Source organism: Hyaena hyaena, unplaced genomic scaffold (genome assembly GCF_003009895.1).
Source record: "Hyaena hyaena isolate Hyena2069 unplaced genomic scaffold, ASM300989v1 scaffold_39, whole genome shotgun sequence".
NCBI classification, from domain to species: Eukaryota; Metazoa; Chordata; class Mammalia; order Carnivora; family Hyaenidae; genus Hyaena; species Hyaena hyaena.
In genome coordinates, this window is record NW_024080671.1 from 420,137 (window position 1) to 434,464 (window position 14,328).

The 14,328-nt window shown below is 52.1% G+C and overlaps 1 protein-coding gene across 5 annotated transcripts in view; it reads left to right on the forward strand.

Annotated features, from left to right (window-relative positions):
- Positions 1 to 14,328, forward strand: part of ARSG (arylsulfatase G) — an 86,255-nt gene that overhangs the window by 49,815 nt on the left and 22,112 nt on the right. For all 5 annotated transcript variants that reach the window (XM_039229780.1, XM_039229783.1, XM_039229781.1 and 2 more), the window contains 2 exons: positions 5,998 to 6,194; positions 7,119 to 7,199. In XM_039229780.1, coding sequence (XP_039085711.1) covers positions 5,998 to 6,194; positions 7,119 to 7,199 — 278 coding nt within the window. The remainder of the gene's footprint in view (positions 1 to 5,997; positions 6,195 to 7,118; positions 7,200 to 14,328) is intronic.

Genomic DNA, 14,328 nt, shown 5'->3' on the forward strand with positions numbered 1-14,328 from the left:
ATCCATGATTTTTGGAGCATCAGCAAGAAAGGCCCCCCGATCCATACTCCTCCTCTGTGACCCCGGTTCCTGGGGCCAGGCCCCCCTTCCCCCACCCCGGACCTGTTTGTCAAAACCACCAGGAGTCCCTAGGGTGGGGTTTTCTGCTTCTCCTTGGCAGGAAGCCCACCTAGACTTCTTTGAAAGTTTTTCCTTAGATCTTTAGTTGAATTTAAACTTGTTATTTATGTATTTATTTTGAGAGAGAGAGTGTGCGAGAGCAGGGGAGGGGCAGAGAGAGAGGGGGAGAGAGATCCCACACAGGCCTCACGCTGCCAGCGCAGAGCCCAATGTGGGGCTTGAACTCCCAAACCGCGAGATCATGACCTGAGCCAAAATCAAGAGTCAGACACTTAACCGGCTGAGCCATCCAGGCGCCCAGATTAGACCCTTGACCTGGCAGCATGTCCGAAGCTAACCCTTGATGGAGATGTTTTAAAGAGCAAGCAACGCTCTTCACTGGCAGAAAGAGAGAGCAGATGTCCTGGGCTCCTGGGTCATGGGGTCGCCGGTCCCCCGTGCCTCCCAGGCTCTGGGGCTGCACGCGGAGGGTGGTGCTCGGCCTGGGAGTGAGCAGGAGCTCAGGGTGTTTGAAATCAGAGCACATGGCCAACATGGCAGGGCCTTCGTCATTCAGCACTAGGTCCCAGAGATACACAGGTGACAAATAAGCCCCACCCCCACCCCCAATCCCGCTTGTCTGGGCTGGAGCCCAGGAACCCTGTCAAGGTACTTGCCTCGACCCCACCCCCACCCTGCTCTCCCTCTGCCCCTCACCCAGCGCCCACCTACACCAACCTGCCACCGGCATCAGGGCTCCAAGTTCATGCCCACCCCATCCGCTTCTAGCCCCTCTCCTGTGTGAATGCTCCAATGACGACAGAGCGAGGGAAAGAATGAGCTAACAGGTAGCTGGGCAGGGGGGCCTGGGGTCTTGATCTCTGTAGCTGCTCCCCGGTGGCCACCAGCACGCCTACCTGTAGACCCCACCCCACAGGCTTCGCCACCCTGAGGCTCTCCTGCCTCACCCCGAAGGCGGCTTGGTCTCCCGGTTACACCATCCTACAGCACCCTGCGTGTTGTCCTCCATCCCTCCTGCTAATGTGTAAATGATTACCGGATTCATTTTTTAGTTGCGTTTTCCTCGCCTGTTAATCAGATGTTAAGCTTTAAGGAGGTGGCAATCATATCAGTCATGCTGCTTGCTCTGTCCCCCATGCCTGGGGTCTAGTTAGAGCTCAGCAAGTATTCATCGAATTCATGAATGATGAGGGAGGGACTTTATCTTGCCCTGACGACGACGTGCCCGGCGGTGCGCTAGGGACACAAACACGAGCTAGATCTGTCCTGGCTTTTCAGTAGCTCCCAGGCGAGTGGGGAAACGGATCTGTGGGAAGCTGGCTTTGGCACAGGTTGTATTTCGGGTGCTATGTGTACGGTGAAGGTGGGGGGGGGCGGGGAGACAGGAAGCCATCCAGGACCTGGGAGCAGAGGAGGTGTGTTGGTGGCTTTTGAGCTGAATCTTAAGAATTGACTAAGTGTTTGGAGGCAAAATACCAGGGAGGTTACCGCCAGGAGGGGGACAGCCTGACCCCGGCACGGGAAGGCAGAAGGTGGCGCCGGGGAGGAGCCGGCATGTATAGAAAGAGTCCAAGCAGGAAGGAGGGTAAGGCTGATAGGGACCCAGGTTGGGACGGGAGCCTGGATTGCCTACTGCGGCTCCGCGTGCCTTCCCAGAGCCTGGGAGGCGCGGGGACTGGCCCCGCCATGACCCAGGAGCCCAGGACATCTGCTTTTTCCTTTTTTCCAGCAAAGAGCTCTGCCTGCTCTTTAAAACACCCAAATCAAGGGGCGCCTGGGTGGCTTAGTCGGTTGGGCGTCCGACTTTCGCTTAGGTCATGATCTCGCGGTTCGTGGGTTCGAGCCCCGCGTCGGGCTCTGTGCTGACTGACTGCCAGCTCGGAGCCTGGAGCCTGTTTCAGTCTGTGACTCCCTGTCTCTCTGACCCTCCCCTGCTCACGCTGTCTCTCTCTCTCTCTCTCTCTCTCTCTCCTAGAAACTAATAAAAATATTTAAAAAAATAATAAAAAAAAATAAAACACCCAAATCAAGCCCCTGCGCGCCTCTGAAGTAGGGAACTGGGTTCAAGTCTGGGTCTGAGAAAACTGTCGGTAACACTAAGGCCCAGAGAAAGACGGAGAAATGTGGGAGCAAGTCCAGGCCGAGGGAGACCCCTTGTCCAGAGCTAGAAACCAACCAGGCGGCTGCCTGATCTCCCTGGTTCCACCAGTGAGGCTGGTCCTCTGGGCGGGCACCCACTGGGCTCCTGTCACGGGAGGTGGGTGCCCCTCACCTGTCACTTTCTATTTCAGACCAGATGATTTTCTCTGGATTTGGCTGTCCTGGTGTTTTTTCTTTTTTTTTTTTTAAGTTTATTTATTTGTTTATATTTAGAGAGATAGAGTGTGAGCAGGAGAGAGAGAGAGAGAGAGAGAGGGGCTCCAAGCTCATTGCAAAGCCCCATGCGGGGCTCAATCCCACAACCAGGTCATGAGGTCATGACCTGAGCCGATATCGAGCCAGACGGTCAACTGACTGAATCCCCCAGGTGCCCCTGGCTGTCTTGGGCTTTAATCTTTAGCACATCTCCATGCCCTGCTTCGTCCTGTCTCTCCTGGAATGTCCTGTCTGACATCTTACCTTTTTTTTTTTCCTTCTCTGCTCACCACTCCACCCATTCTGCCACACAAATAATTTCCCTTCAGAAATCTCTGAAAACAGAGACCAGCAAATGGGGGGGGGGGGGAGGAATCATCCTAAATGCCACGTCCCAGACATCACCTCTTTTGATAGATGTGAACAAGTTCTTCTAGCCTCATTCTGCGTGCTAAGGCATAAACATATATATATTTAAACAAAAATGAAATATACTGTCTTATAAAGCACATTTCTTTTTTGGAAAGCAGCTGACCTCCTTCACTTTTTATTTTTTATGCAGCGCAGAGCATACGGAAGAGAGGGCTTGGGGGGTACACACCCCAGAGAGCCAGTTTTGTGTGGCTTCTGCCGGACGCTAACTTTTTGAATTCCTGCATGGCATCAGGGTGCAAGGAGGGAGCTGTATCCCTGGACACCATGCATCATGTGTTATTCAGAATTATCAATGAAAAGGCTACCGTTTATTAAATGCTTACCACAGGCAGCTAATAATCACGGCTTTATCAGAGAGGTATAATCATCCTCATTGTATAGATGAAAGAGGTTAATTGCCCAGGGTCCCACAGCCATGAAATAAAAATTCCAGGGATTTGGATGCACGTCTCCGTCTGTCTATGCTGCCTTGTCTATGAATTACACACATCTGTCAGCCACTGGCCCGAGCCACTAAGGGGACTTGGATAATGGGCAGGAGTCTGGGGCATCCTGATGGGAATGGGGCAGAGTGTGGGCAGTGGAACCCCACCAGCCCACACCAGCCCACATGTACGGTGAGCTGGTAAACGTGTAACAACCGGCACTCTGGGGAAGAAGCCCCGATTGGGAACATTTGCCCATTTCTGTAGTGTGAAAGCTCTCACCGTGACTAATTTCAGGCCACCAGCAAGACGTCACTGAATGTGGAGCTGGTAAGAGATGTGCAGGAGGAGAACATCGTCACACGGATACAACAGACACTCTCAGTGTAACATGGAGTAGAGTGATGGGGATGTGATAAATCATAAGGCTGTATTGCCTTTGTTTTTCATATAATTATGTGATTGTAAGTTTGTCTCATTTAATTTTTAACGATGGCCATGTTCAACAACCGGCTTCAAAATTCCTGAAATTGGAAACAGCTCTGTCCAACTTCCCACTGCCTACGGTAGAAAAAGGCGCCCCCTCTGGGTGGGTGCTGATCTCTGCCAGCGCACGTAGGTTGGCCAGTGGATTGTGGGCTTGAATTAGGCATCGATTCATTCTCTCAGCAGGATGTCCTGGTGCAGGACGCAACCTATACAACTGTACATTATTGTCCGTGGGAGAGCCGGCAACAGACATCAGACAGCGCTATCCTATAGAACTCTCCCCAAGGATGAAAATGTTCTCTATCTGTGCCATCCAAGATGGTAGCCAAGCAGCCACTTGTGGCTACTTGGCATTTGAGATACTCAGCTAGGGCAACTGAAACACTGAATTAAATAAATAATATATACCATGTAATATATATATATATATATATAATTTTATATATGTATATGTAGTGGGAAATATGCATACATTGAATTTACCTTTCTAAGTATATAGTTTGGTGGTGGCTTTATATACATTCACATTATTGTGCATCTATTACCACGGTCCATGTCCAAAATTATTTTCAGCGTCTCAGACTGAAACTCTGTGCTCATTAAACACCAACTCCCTATTTTCCCCGTCCCTCCAGTCCCTGGGACCCACCATCCTACTTTCTGTCTCTATGAAGTTCACTACTCTAGGTAGCTTCTGTAGATGGAATATAGTATTTGCCCTTTGGCGACTGGCTTTCACTTAACAGGGTCTTCAAAGCTCATTTGTGTGCTAGCAGGTGAGACACGGAATTCTTAAGTTTTTTCTTTTTCATTTAAATTCTAGTTCATCAGCGCTCATCACAAGCGCCCTCCTTAGTACCCATCACCCGTCTAGCCCATCCCCCACCCACTCAGTGCTTAATTTTATTTAATTTTCATTCCTTGGATCCTAAAAAGCCACACATGATGCCCATGACCGTTGCGTTGGAGAGCGCCACCCTGGAAATGTTGCGGAGAAACTGTTAATTAAAATAAGGAGAGACCCCTGTCGTGAGACCTGTGTCCTGAGTTTTATGCCCGTCAAAGAGAGGAGGACAGGCAATGTCCCAGCTCCAGCCACGCCCCGTCCCTCCGCTGGAGATTTGCTCCCCTTCCCCCTTCCCAGGGTCCCGGATGCAGGGGTGAAGCAGAGCTGGGGGCATTCAGAGGACCTGATGAGGGATGTTGTAAATCAGGATCCGTAAAAATAGTAAGGAGCAACTTGAAAATCAAATCTCTGGGGGAGGGAGCTGGTGTAAAAAGAACCATGCTTCTATCACGGCTCTGTATGAACTTGACTGAGCTATCCCCTAGCTCTTACTGTGTCCCCTGGAAGACACCCTCCCCCATGCCCTCCCCCACAGGCGCCATCCGTGGGAGGGGGCTCCAGGGAGGTCCTTGCTGCTCTAGGCAGTGGTGAGGCTGCGATTCTGCAGCCGCCTGGATCCGGATCTTAGCCTGGGAATGGGGGTGGGGGCTAGACAGGAAGCAGAAATCACCCGGGTCCCTCCCCACCCAGGAGGGGAATCTTCAGGGTTAGAATAGGGGCAGCCAGCGCCTGGGCCTCTGACGGATCCTTGATCTAGATGTTCCGCCATGGTCATGTGCGTCCTTGGAATGGCCTGTGGTCAACTTGAGTCATCCATTCATCTCTTAGGAAGGGCCAAGGCTGGGAATGGATGTGACGCCCGGATACTGCAAAAGGGCAGATACAATTTTAAAATATGTTTGCACTGGGTTTTAAAGCGCGGTGGTTAAGAGCAAGCACTTTGCCGTCAGCCAAATGCGAGTTTGAATCCAGACTCTATCACTTATGAAGTAGGGAACCTTGGACAAGTCCTGTCTCCCTAAGCCTCTGATGCTTCATCTGGGAAATGGACCCTGAGGGTTAGGATGAGGGCAAACGAGTCCCATTTAACAGGCTCTCAGTAAATGTTAAAGAGAAGTAACGATTATTACGATAACTCCCACTTTTTAATCGGCTAACCAGATTATCTCCACATTCCCTTGGAAGGTTGTAGAGCGATGCGTAATGCCTGAGCACCTGGGGCAGAAGGAGTTCTGGCCTTTTCTCTGAGGCGAGGGAGAGCCATGGAGATGCTCAACAGGCCAACAAAGCCTTTTGGAGAATTACCTCTTGGCTTTCCCGTTTCAGTGCCAGCAGAAGGCCCTTCTTTCTGTACGTGGGCCTGGCTCACATGCACGTACCCTTATCCGGGACACGGCTCTCCACAGACCCACAGGGCCAAGGGCCGTATGGTGCAGATCTCCGAGAGATGGACAACCTGGTGGGCCAGATCAAGGACAAAGTTGACCGCACAGCGAAAGAAAACACATTCCTCTGGTTTACAGGTGAAGTAGTAAAAACCCAGCCAGCTCGTGGAGATCTACTCGATAACCCTGCTCACACCCCCATGAAGAGCAGAGTCTGGGCCTTGTGATCCTCTTTCACAGGGCAGGGGGCTTGCTTTGAACTTGGCCTCTGCTAGGGTTTGTTGGCCTGAGTGCTGAGCGCCTGTCCACTGGGGCCTCCAAGGCTGAGCCTCTGGAAAGGCTTGCGCAGAGAGCAGGTACCCTGCTGGCCTCTCCTGTGTTGGCTGAGGGCCCTCTGGGTGACGCTCTTAACTGTTCATGAGTGACTTTGGCATTGCTGACGACGTGCATGGTCCTCGGGTGTTCTAAGGGTCCCTCCTCACCATCTTCCCAGCCCCAAAGCATCCAGTTGCCACTGGTCCCCAGGTCACACCTTTTGGCTGAGTGGGCCAAACTAGTGAGCGATTTAAAGGGTCTACACAGGCATATCGGGTCGCAGGTGGCAGTCTGGAACGGGATGAATCTGTTGAATCTGTTACTGTTGGGAAAGGCACTGTAACATCTCTAAGCCTGTTTCCTAAGAGCTGAACTGAGCTCACAATGGCATCTACTGCAAAGTGTATTGGCTGCTCCTGAGATGATGTAGGTCAGGCGCTGGGGGCATCAGCGGCATTCAGCGCATAGCTGCGGAGCTGAGAACGATCCTAAAACTTTATGGAAAGGGACAAGCATCTGAGCCAAGAACCCCACCCTGGGGCTTGCTTGGGGCGGGGAAAGCCCACCTCCCGGAAGGCCTCATATAACTGGACAGTTTGGCAAGGGCAGGAATCATAATTGTTTTTATAGGTCTGCCTCCTACCCAGTCCGCCTTGGCTGCACCGGCCTATGGGACCTGGGAGGGAGAATGGGCAAAAGAATCCAGAAGCTTATCAATGGCTCCGTGTTGCTTCTTTTGGTTTCCAGGAGACAACGGCCCGTGGGCTCAGAAGTGTGAGCTGGCAGGGAGCGTGGGTCCCTTCACTGGATCGTGGCAGACGCGTCAAGGTAGGGGCTCTGCTGGGCTTGGTGCGTCCCGCCGTGGGTGCTGGGCCGAGGCCAAGCCGTGTGCTTCTGTCTCTGGGAGACCGGCTCACATGCAGGCCTGCTGGCCATCGTTAGAATGTTCTTTTTTTTAAGAGTTGGGCTTTACCTAACTGGCCAGCAAGAGTGGGATGCTTAAGGAAGATAGGCGCATTTTAAGAAATACTAAGTAACCACTGAAATGATACATATTATTGACCTTAAGTACTTTTCAGTGAGGGGCACCTGAGTGGCTCAGTCAGTTGAGTGTCCGACTTTGGCTCAGGTCATGATATCACAGTTCGTGGGTTTGAGCCCCGTGTCAGGTTCTGTGCTGACAAGTCAGAGCCTGGACCCTGTTTCAGATTCTGTGTCTCCCTCTCTCTCTGACCCTCCCCTGCTCACGCTGTCTCTCTCTCTCAGAAATAAATAAAACAAAAAAAAATAATTTAAAAAATACTTTTCAGTGAGTATTACAGGTTACAAAGCAGTAGGCAAAGTATGATTTTTATTATGTCAAAATAAGCCTACCAATTTTCAGAAAAATCTTTTTTAAAAATGTTTATTTATTTATTTTGAGAGAGAGAATGTGAACAGGGGAGGGGGCAGAGAGAGAAAGGAAGAGAGAGAATCCCAAGCAAGCCCTGTAGTGTCAGCACAGAGCCCAACGTGGGGCTTGAACTCACGAAATGGAAGATCATGACCTGAGCCGAAATCAAGACTCAGATGCTCAACCGACTGAGCCACCCAGGTGCTCCTAATTCTCAGACCAAAAGTAACAAACGATTAGGAGTAATAATCTCTAGGTAGGGGAGAGAGGGTTCAAGTGTGGTTTTTTTTTTCTCACAGCAAACTGATCTTAAATTTTTTTTAATGTTTTATTTATTTCTGAGAGAGAGAGAGAGAGAGAGAGAGAGAGAGAGAGGGACAGTGTAAGCAGGGGAGGGTCAGAGAGAGAGGGAGACACAGAATCCAAAGACAGGCTCCAGGCTCTGAGCTGTCAGCACAGAGCCCGATGCGAGGCTTGAACCCATGAACTGCGAGATCATGACCTGAGCCGAAGTTGGATGCTTAACTAACTGAGCCACCCAGGCGCCCCCAAACTGGTCTTAATTTGTGTCCTAAAAATTTTAAATAAATTTTTCAGAAGGTGCTTGCTTCCAAGGGGCTTGGGGATGGGTTTGGGGAGATTACGCCCCAGGCAAGAGTTCTATCTATGCTGTCCGGCTCCTGAGCTAAGCCTCCGGTGTCTCCAGGTCAGAGGGCACAAAATGCTTTTCTTATTAGTCCGGCAGAATATTTGTAGTTACCTAGAAACTAGAACATTGTGCATCTTGCGACCAGTGGCAAATCTTTCATTTTTATTTGTCACCTTTATCCTGGTATCTGCCCCATCAGATCCCTCGAGAACTTCACAAGTGACTGGCTTGTGGCCGAGGACTGTGGCTGGGTCTCCTGCCTAGGGATTCGAGTTGGGGTGTTAGGAGAATAGGTGCCATCTCCCTGTAACCTGTCAGTGGCCAGTCTGTTTCATCTTTCAGGATGTGGTTTCTCTCCCTACCTAGCAATCTCTTTGACTGGTCTGGTTCAAGAATGCTGTCTGGAGAAATGGGCAGAGAAAGGTACCAGGACTGGAGGCGGTGTACATGCGCCTGATGCCTACAACAGTAGCCTAGAGGCATATACTGGGAGCCGGGAGTGGTTTCTGCACTAGCTGATTATATCTCCTCTCCTTACCTGGGAGACCCTCAGACCAGGTGACCAGCTTCAACACTCAATTAGAAAGCGTGGAAGAGCCTGGAATCTGAACTCTCCAAGGTACAAGTCCAGAAGGCAAGGAGACCTTGGATGGGTTGGATAAGCTGTGCTGCTAAGCGGCTCCTCTGTAGAGAGCTCTCTGTTCCCAAAGAAGATGGCCTCCGATCTCTTAGCTGAAGACCTGCCTTACCTTGTCTCTCTCCCCTTTATGAGACCATCTGGAAAGAGCGAAGTAGGGCTAGCTATGGGGAAGGGGGCCCTCCTCTTTGAGGGAAGCACCTCACCCTGGGAGAAACACAATTACCAGCTGGGCAACTTCCATTCTTCCTTTCCTTCCTTTCTCCGATGGGCATTTGTTGAGCACCTATTATGTGCCAGGAAGTGGCTCAGTGCTGGACACAACACTTAAAGCCCCTGGCTCTAAGGAGTGACCATCGAGGGCAGTGTTTCTAAGATTTTAATGTGCAGGGAGTCCCCTGGGGACCCCGCGGCTCTGACTCAGTAAGTCTGGGATGGCCACTGAGACGTTGCGTTTCTAACAGGCCCCGAGTCGATGCCGGCGAGGCTGGTCCAGAGGTCACACTCTGAGAACCACCACGCTAGACTGTCCACAGGGAGACCGCAGGAGTCGAGAACTTTCAGGTTGGACCCATGGAACTTGTTAGCGGTGCAAATGCTAGGACCTCACCACCCCAGACCGACTAAATCAGAAACTCTGGTGACAGATCCCGGCGATCGGTGTTTCCCCCTGTCCTTCAGGCAAGTTTTTGGATGCAGGTTAATAACAATTTGAGCCCCACTTCTTGGGGGCTAGCCTGTCTCATACACCCGACACACCGGCCACACTTCAAGGGCTCAGAAGCCACCTGTAGCGGATGGCCCCCGAATCGGGCATTTCTGTCATTGGCGGCATTTCCATTGACGGTGCTGGGAGGCTGCGCTTACGCATGAGATTGTAATACTGGGCAAGAACCCTGTGATCAAGGGGAGTTCAAGGGCATCTCACCCACACGGGAGGGGGACAGGAAGGCTTCCCCGAGTGGTTTCAGTTTTGAAGAATGAGTAGGCCACGACTCTGGGTTTGCAGGGGAGGGAGCTTGGAGCGGCCCGGGCAGGGCGGGCAGACCTCAGAGCAGGAGCTGCCCCGCAGCTGTGTGTGCATCTGAGCTTGTGGAAGCAGATAAAGTTGGGGGAGGAAAGGCCGAAGGGAGAGCCTGGGCCAGCGGTCAAGGGTCTTTTGTTTGAGGCAAACCGTCTTGGCCTTCATTCTAAAGAAATGTGGGCCTGTGGAAAGTTTTCATGAGGGCAGGCAACATCATTCGACTTTTTATTCTTTTTTTTTTTTTTTTAATTTTTTTAAATGTTTTATTTATTTCTAGGAGAGAGAGAGAGAGAGAGACAGCGTGAGCAGGGGAGGGTCAGAGAGAGAGGGAGTCACAGACTGAAACAGGCTCCAGGCTCTGAGCTGGCAGTCAGCACAGAGCCCGACGTGGGGCTTGAACCCACGAACCGCGAGATCATGACCTAAGCGAAAGTCGGACGCTTAACCGACTAAGCCACCCAGGCGCCCCACATTCGACTTTTTAAACTGAAGTGAGGGGTGCCTGGGTGGCTCGGTCGGTTGGGCGTCTGACTCTAGGCCATGATCTCGGGGCTCATGGGCTTGAGGCCCGTGTCGGGCTCTGTGCTGACCGCGTGGAGCCTGCCTGGGATTCTCTCTCTCTCTCTCTCTCTCTCTCTCCCTCTCTTTCTTCCCTTTCAGCGCTCTCTCTCTCTCTCTCTTTCAAAATGAATAAGTACACTTTAAAAACATACCTTGAAGTGAGATTCTGTAACATGACATCGGCCATTCTGATGTGTACCATTCAGTGGCAGGGAGCACCCTCGTCCCCACATCTACTCTTCCCAGCACCTCATTCAATTTTAAAAGACCCCCCTCTTACGTCAGTGAGGCTGAGGGCAGAGAAGGGGCAAGGCTAGGTTCATTTCCACCGAGTCCCGGGTGACGAATGGGAAACGCAAGTGACAGAATCCCCAGGAATATTCCTGCGTTCCCAGAATGCCAGGGTAGGAGCACACCCCAGCCATCTTCATTCCAACCACCCTGTGGGCAGAACGAGGAAACTGAGGCGGGGCAGGGCGGAGGGCATTCCGAGGCTGGCCGTTGGTCATGGGGGGGCCACGTCATTTGACCTCCACCAGCTCATTACTCAACCCGCACGATGGTGGCTACTACGCCGTGTTGGACCCGGCAGCTGCTCAGCCATCTGGAAGCTCCTAGGCTGAGTCTTTGAACCCCATGCTTGTCAAGGAAAATGTCTTCAGCCTCTGGAACAGTGTGAATCTTTCTAAATCTGCAGGAGGCACAGTGGGGAGGTGGAGAGGGCTAAAGGCTTTGGAAGCCCAGATGGGGCTCGAATCTCCATGCAGCTTATGAATCGGTGCCCCCCTGGGGCCGCTCCCTCAGAAAACCCGGTTTCCCGCCCCCCCCCCGGAAGGTGGGGCCGTAGACCCAGCTTGCTGGACAGCGGGCAGGGTCAGGGGGGTACCACCTACAAGGCACCCAGCCTCGTGATGTCTCCTACTAACCCTCATGATTCTCCAGTCCTTTGTTTCCAGCCGAAACAGACCGGGGGTGGGGGTTACCCCACAAAGAGAACGGGAAGGAGATGGGAAAATGTCCGGAACAAGGTTTTCCTACCAAACACTGTGGCCAGTTTAAGTAACACATGGATAACTTTCCAAGTGTTCTGAGCCTTGGTCTTGGGAAGCTGGATTTCAGTCTTCAAGAGGACAGTCTTCTTTTGGGGGTCGAGGCATACGAGTGCAGCTTACTGTGGTACCCGGGGCGCACAGCCGTCAAATTTGTGGTGGGGTGGGGGCCAGATGCCATTCTCTTCTTTTCTCAGGAAAGCCTGCAGGTGAACTTTGCACAGGGGTAAGCACTTCCCCTTCCTCATGCTCCAAACCAGCTTCCCATCAACTATTCCAAAACCTTCCTTCTCCTCTCTGCCCAGAGCGCTTGCTGGGGACTCCGGGAAGTCAGGCAGAGCCCCGCGTGGAAGGGGCGAGGCAAGGGGGCTCCAGTCACGGCAGGGAGGCTGGGGGTCCCTCTGGGCCACCTGCTCGTCCTCATCCGGGCTCCTCTTCAGTGGGATGCCTGCACACCCCGCTGTAAGGGGGCCAGTCTTGAGAGCAGATGAGAGAAGGCAGTCAATGTTTTCGCAACAGAGCAGGACAAACAGTACCCAGAGCCCTGCTTCTTTCTCCCCGCAGCCAGCCCGCTACGTCAGGCCACGCGCTGCCTTCCCCTGTTCCCGGGGCCCCAGGCCCCCCTCCTTGGCTTCCCTTTCCTTTCCTGGCCAAGCCGCCTTGCTCAGCTGATCGGATGAGACAGCGTCTCCTGGAGCCATCTCTTCACCCTGTGCAGGAGTGAGGGCGCTCCCCTGGGCTTGGCCTGCACCCTGCAGGGGTGAGGAGAAACTGAACCGGGCGGGTGTGGGGGAAGCTGGGGGCAGAGCAGAGCGCCCCTGCTTTCTCCCGAACAAAGAGGGCCTGAGGTGCGTGCCCCCCCGGCTGATGCACCCCCCGACCCCCGGACCCCCCAGCGCAGCCCTGGCTCGGAGCCCCTGACCCTCCCTTCCTCACTGCAGACCTATTTCCTACCCGGGACAGAACTCACACCTTGTTTGTCCCCTAACTGACTGCTCCTCTGTCTGGAAAATCTTTTCTTGTTTTATTTGAAGAGCAGAACTGTTCCTTCCTCCCCCTTGGTGATGAGGAAACATGCTGTTGAATTTGGCATCCTCAGCCTCTAAGAGACCTTCGTTGCTTGTAATTCGATGCTATCAGGTGGTTGAGTAAGATTTCCCACTGGGAAGCCGATGGCCTCCTGGGCCTTCTGTGCAGTTTGGGGCAGGGGGTGGGGTGGAGAAAGGTCAGAGGTGGGACTGGGTCAGGGAGAGACGGACAAGGGATGTTGGCTGTGGGCCCTGGCTGGGTGGGGGTGGGGGGGGTGTGTGTGGGCAGGGCCAGCTGGTGGGGACCCAGTGGAAGTCAAATTGTGTCTCCTTCCGGGACATTGGCCACCTGACTTGGAATGTCCCCATCGCCATGCTCAAGGCCACCCCAGGCCAGCCAGAGTCCTCAGTCCAAACAGAGGCCCGTCTGCCCTGTGTTTCTAGAAAACTAGTATGCTCCGGGTATCCTTGGCAAGGACAGGTATTTATATTTAGAAACGAAGCCTGCTTCTTTAGAAGGTTATAGAACGCACACTCCTCAGGCCTGGCGTGTTCTACCCGAGTCACAGATACAAATGCCAGGCGGGTAATCGAAGCAAACAAATGATTGTTTTGGTTAAGTCACGGGCAGCGGTAGGGAGTCTGTAAACTGGAGAGGGGGCCTGTCTAATGACATTCAAAATCAGTTCAGAAAATACTGTTCATGCCAAACCTCACTGTCAGAGGGCTGAATTCAGTGTGTGAGTTGCCAGGTTGCAACTTCTGCTATTTCCTATCCGTAGGTTGTCTTGGTTTGTTTGTTTTTGTTGTTTTGAGGTTTTTTTGGTTGCATTGGGTGGGCACTTCCGGAAGTCACGACACTGAAGGACTTTGTTCAGAACTTTACATACATTATCTTCTGTAACTCTTCCCATCACTGCAGGAGAGAATTACAATCATTTTTCCCCTTTGTGGCTGAGGAGATAGAGTCTGAGGGAGGGTAGGAATTCTGCCCAAGGCGCGCCTGGGTGGCGCAGTCGATTGAGTGTCCGACTCTTGATTTCTGCTCAGGTCACAATCTCACAGTTCATGGGTTCGAGCCCCACATTGGGCTCTGCACTGACGGCATCGAACCTGCTTGGGATTCTCTCTTCCTTGCTCTCTGCCCCTCCCCTGCTCACTCATGCATGTGCACAATCTCTCAAAACTAAACATTAAAAAAGAAAGAAAGAAAGAAAGAAAGAAAGAAAGAAAGAAAGAAAGAAAGAAAGAAAGGGAGCCTTGGTGGCTCAGTTAAGTGTCTGACTTTGGCTCAGGTCATGATCTCATAGCTCATGTTCGAGCCCCGCATTGGGCTCTGTGCTGACAGAACCTGGAGCCTGCTTCACATTCTGTGTCTCCCTCTCTCTCTGCCCCTCCCCTGCTCTCTCTCTCTCTCTCTCTCCCTTCAAGAATAAAAAAAACATTAAAAAAATTAAAAAAAAAAAGAATTGTACCCAAGGCCACACATAGAGAAGGAAATGGCGCTGGATGTAGGACAACATCTGTCTGACTCCAAAGACCTGGTCCTACGTACCTTGCTAATATTTCTCAAACTCTGGTCCTCAGACCATTGGCATCAGAATCAACTAGAGTGA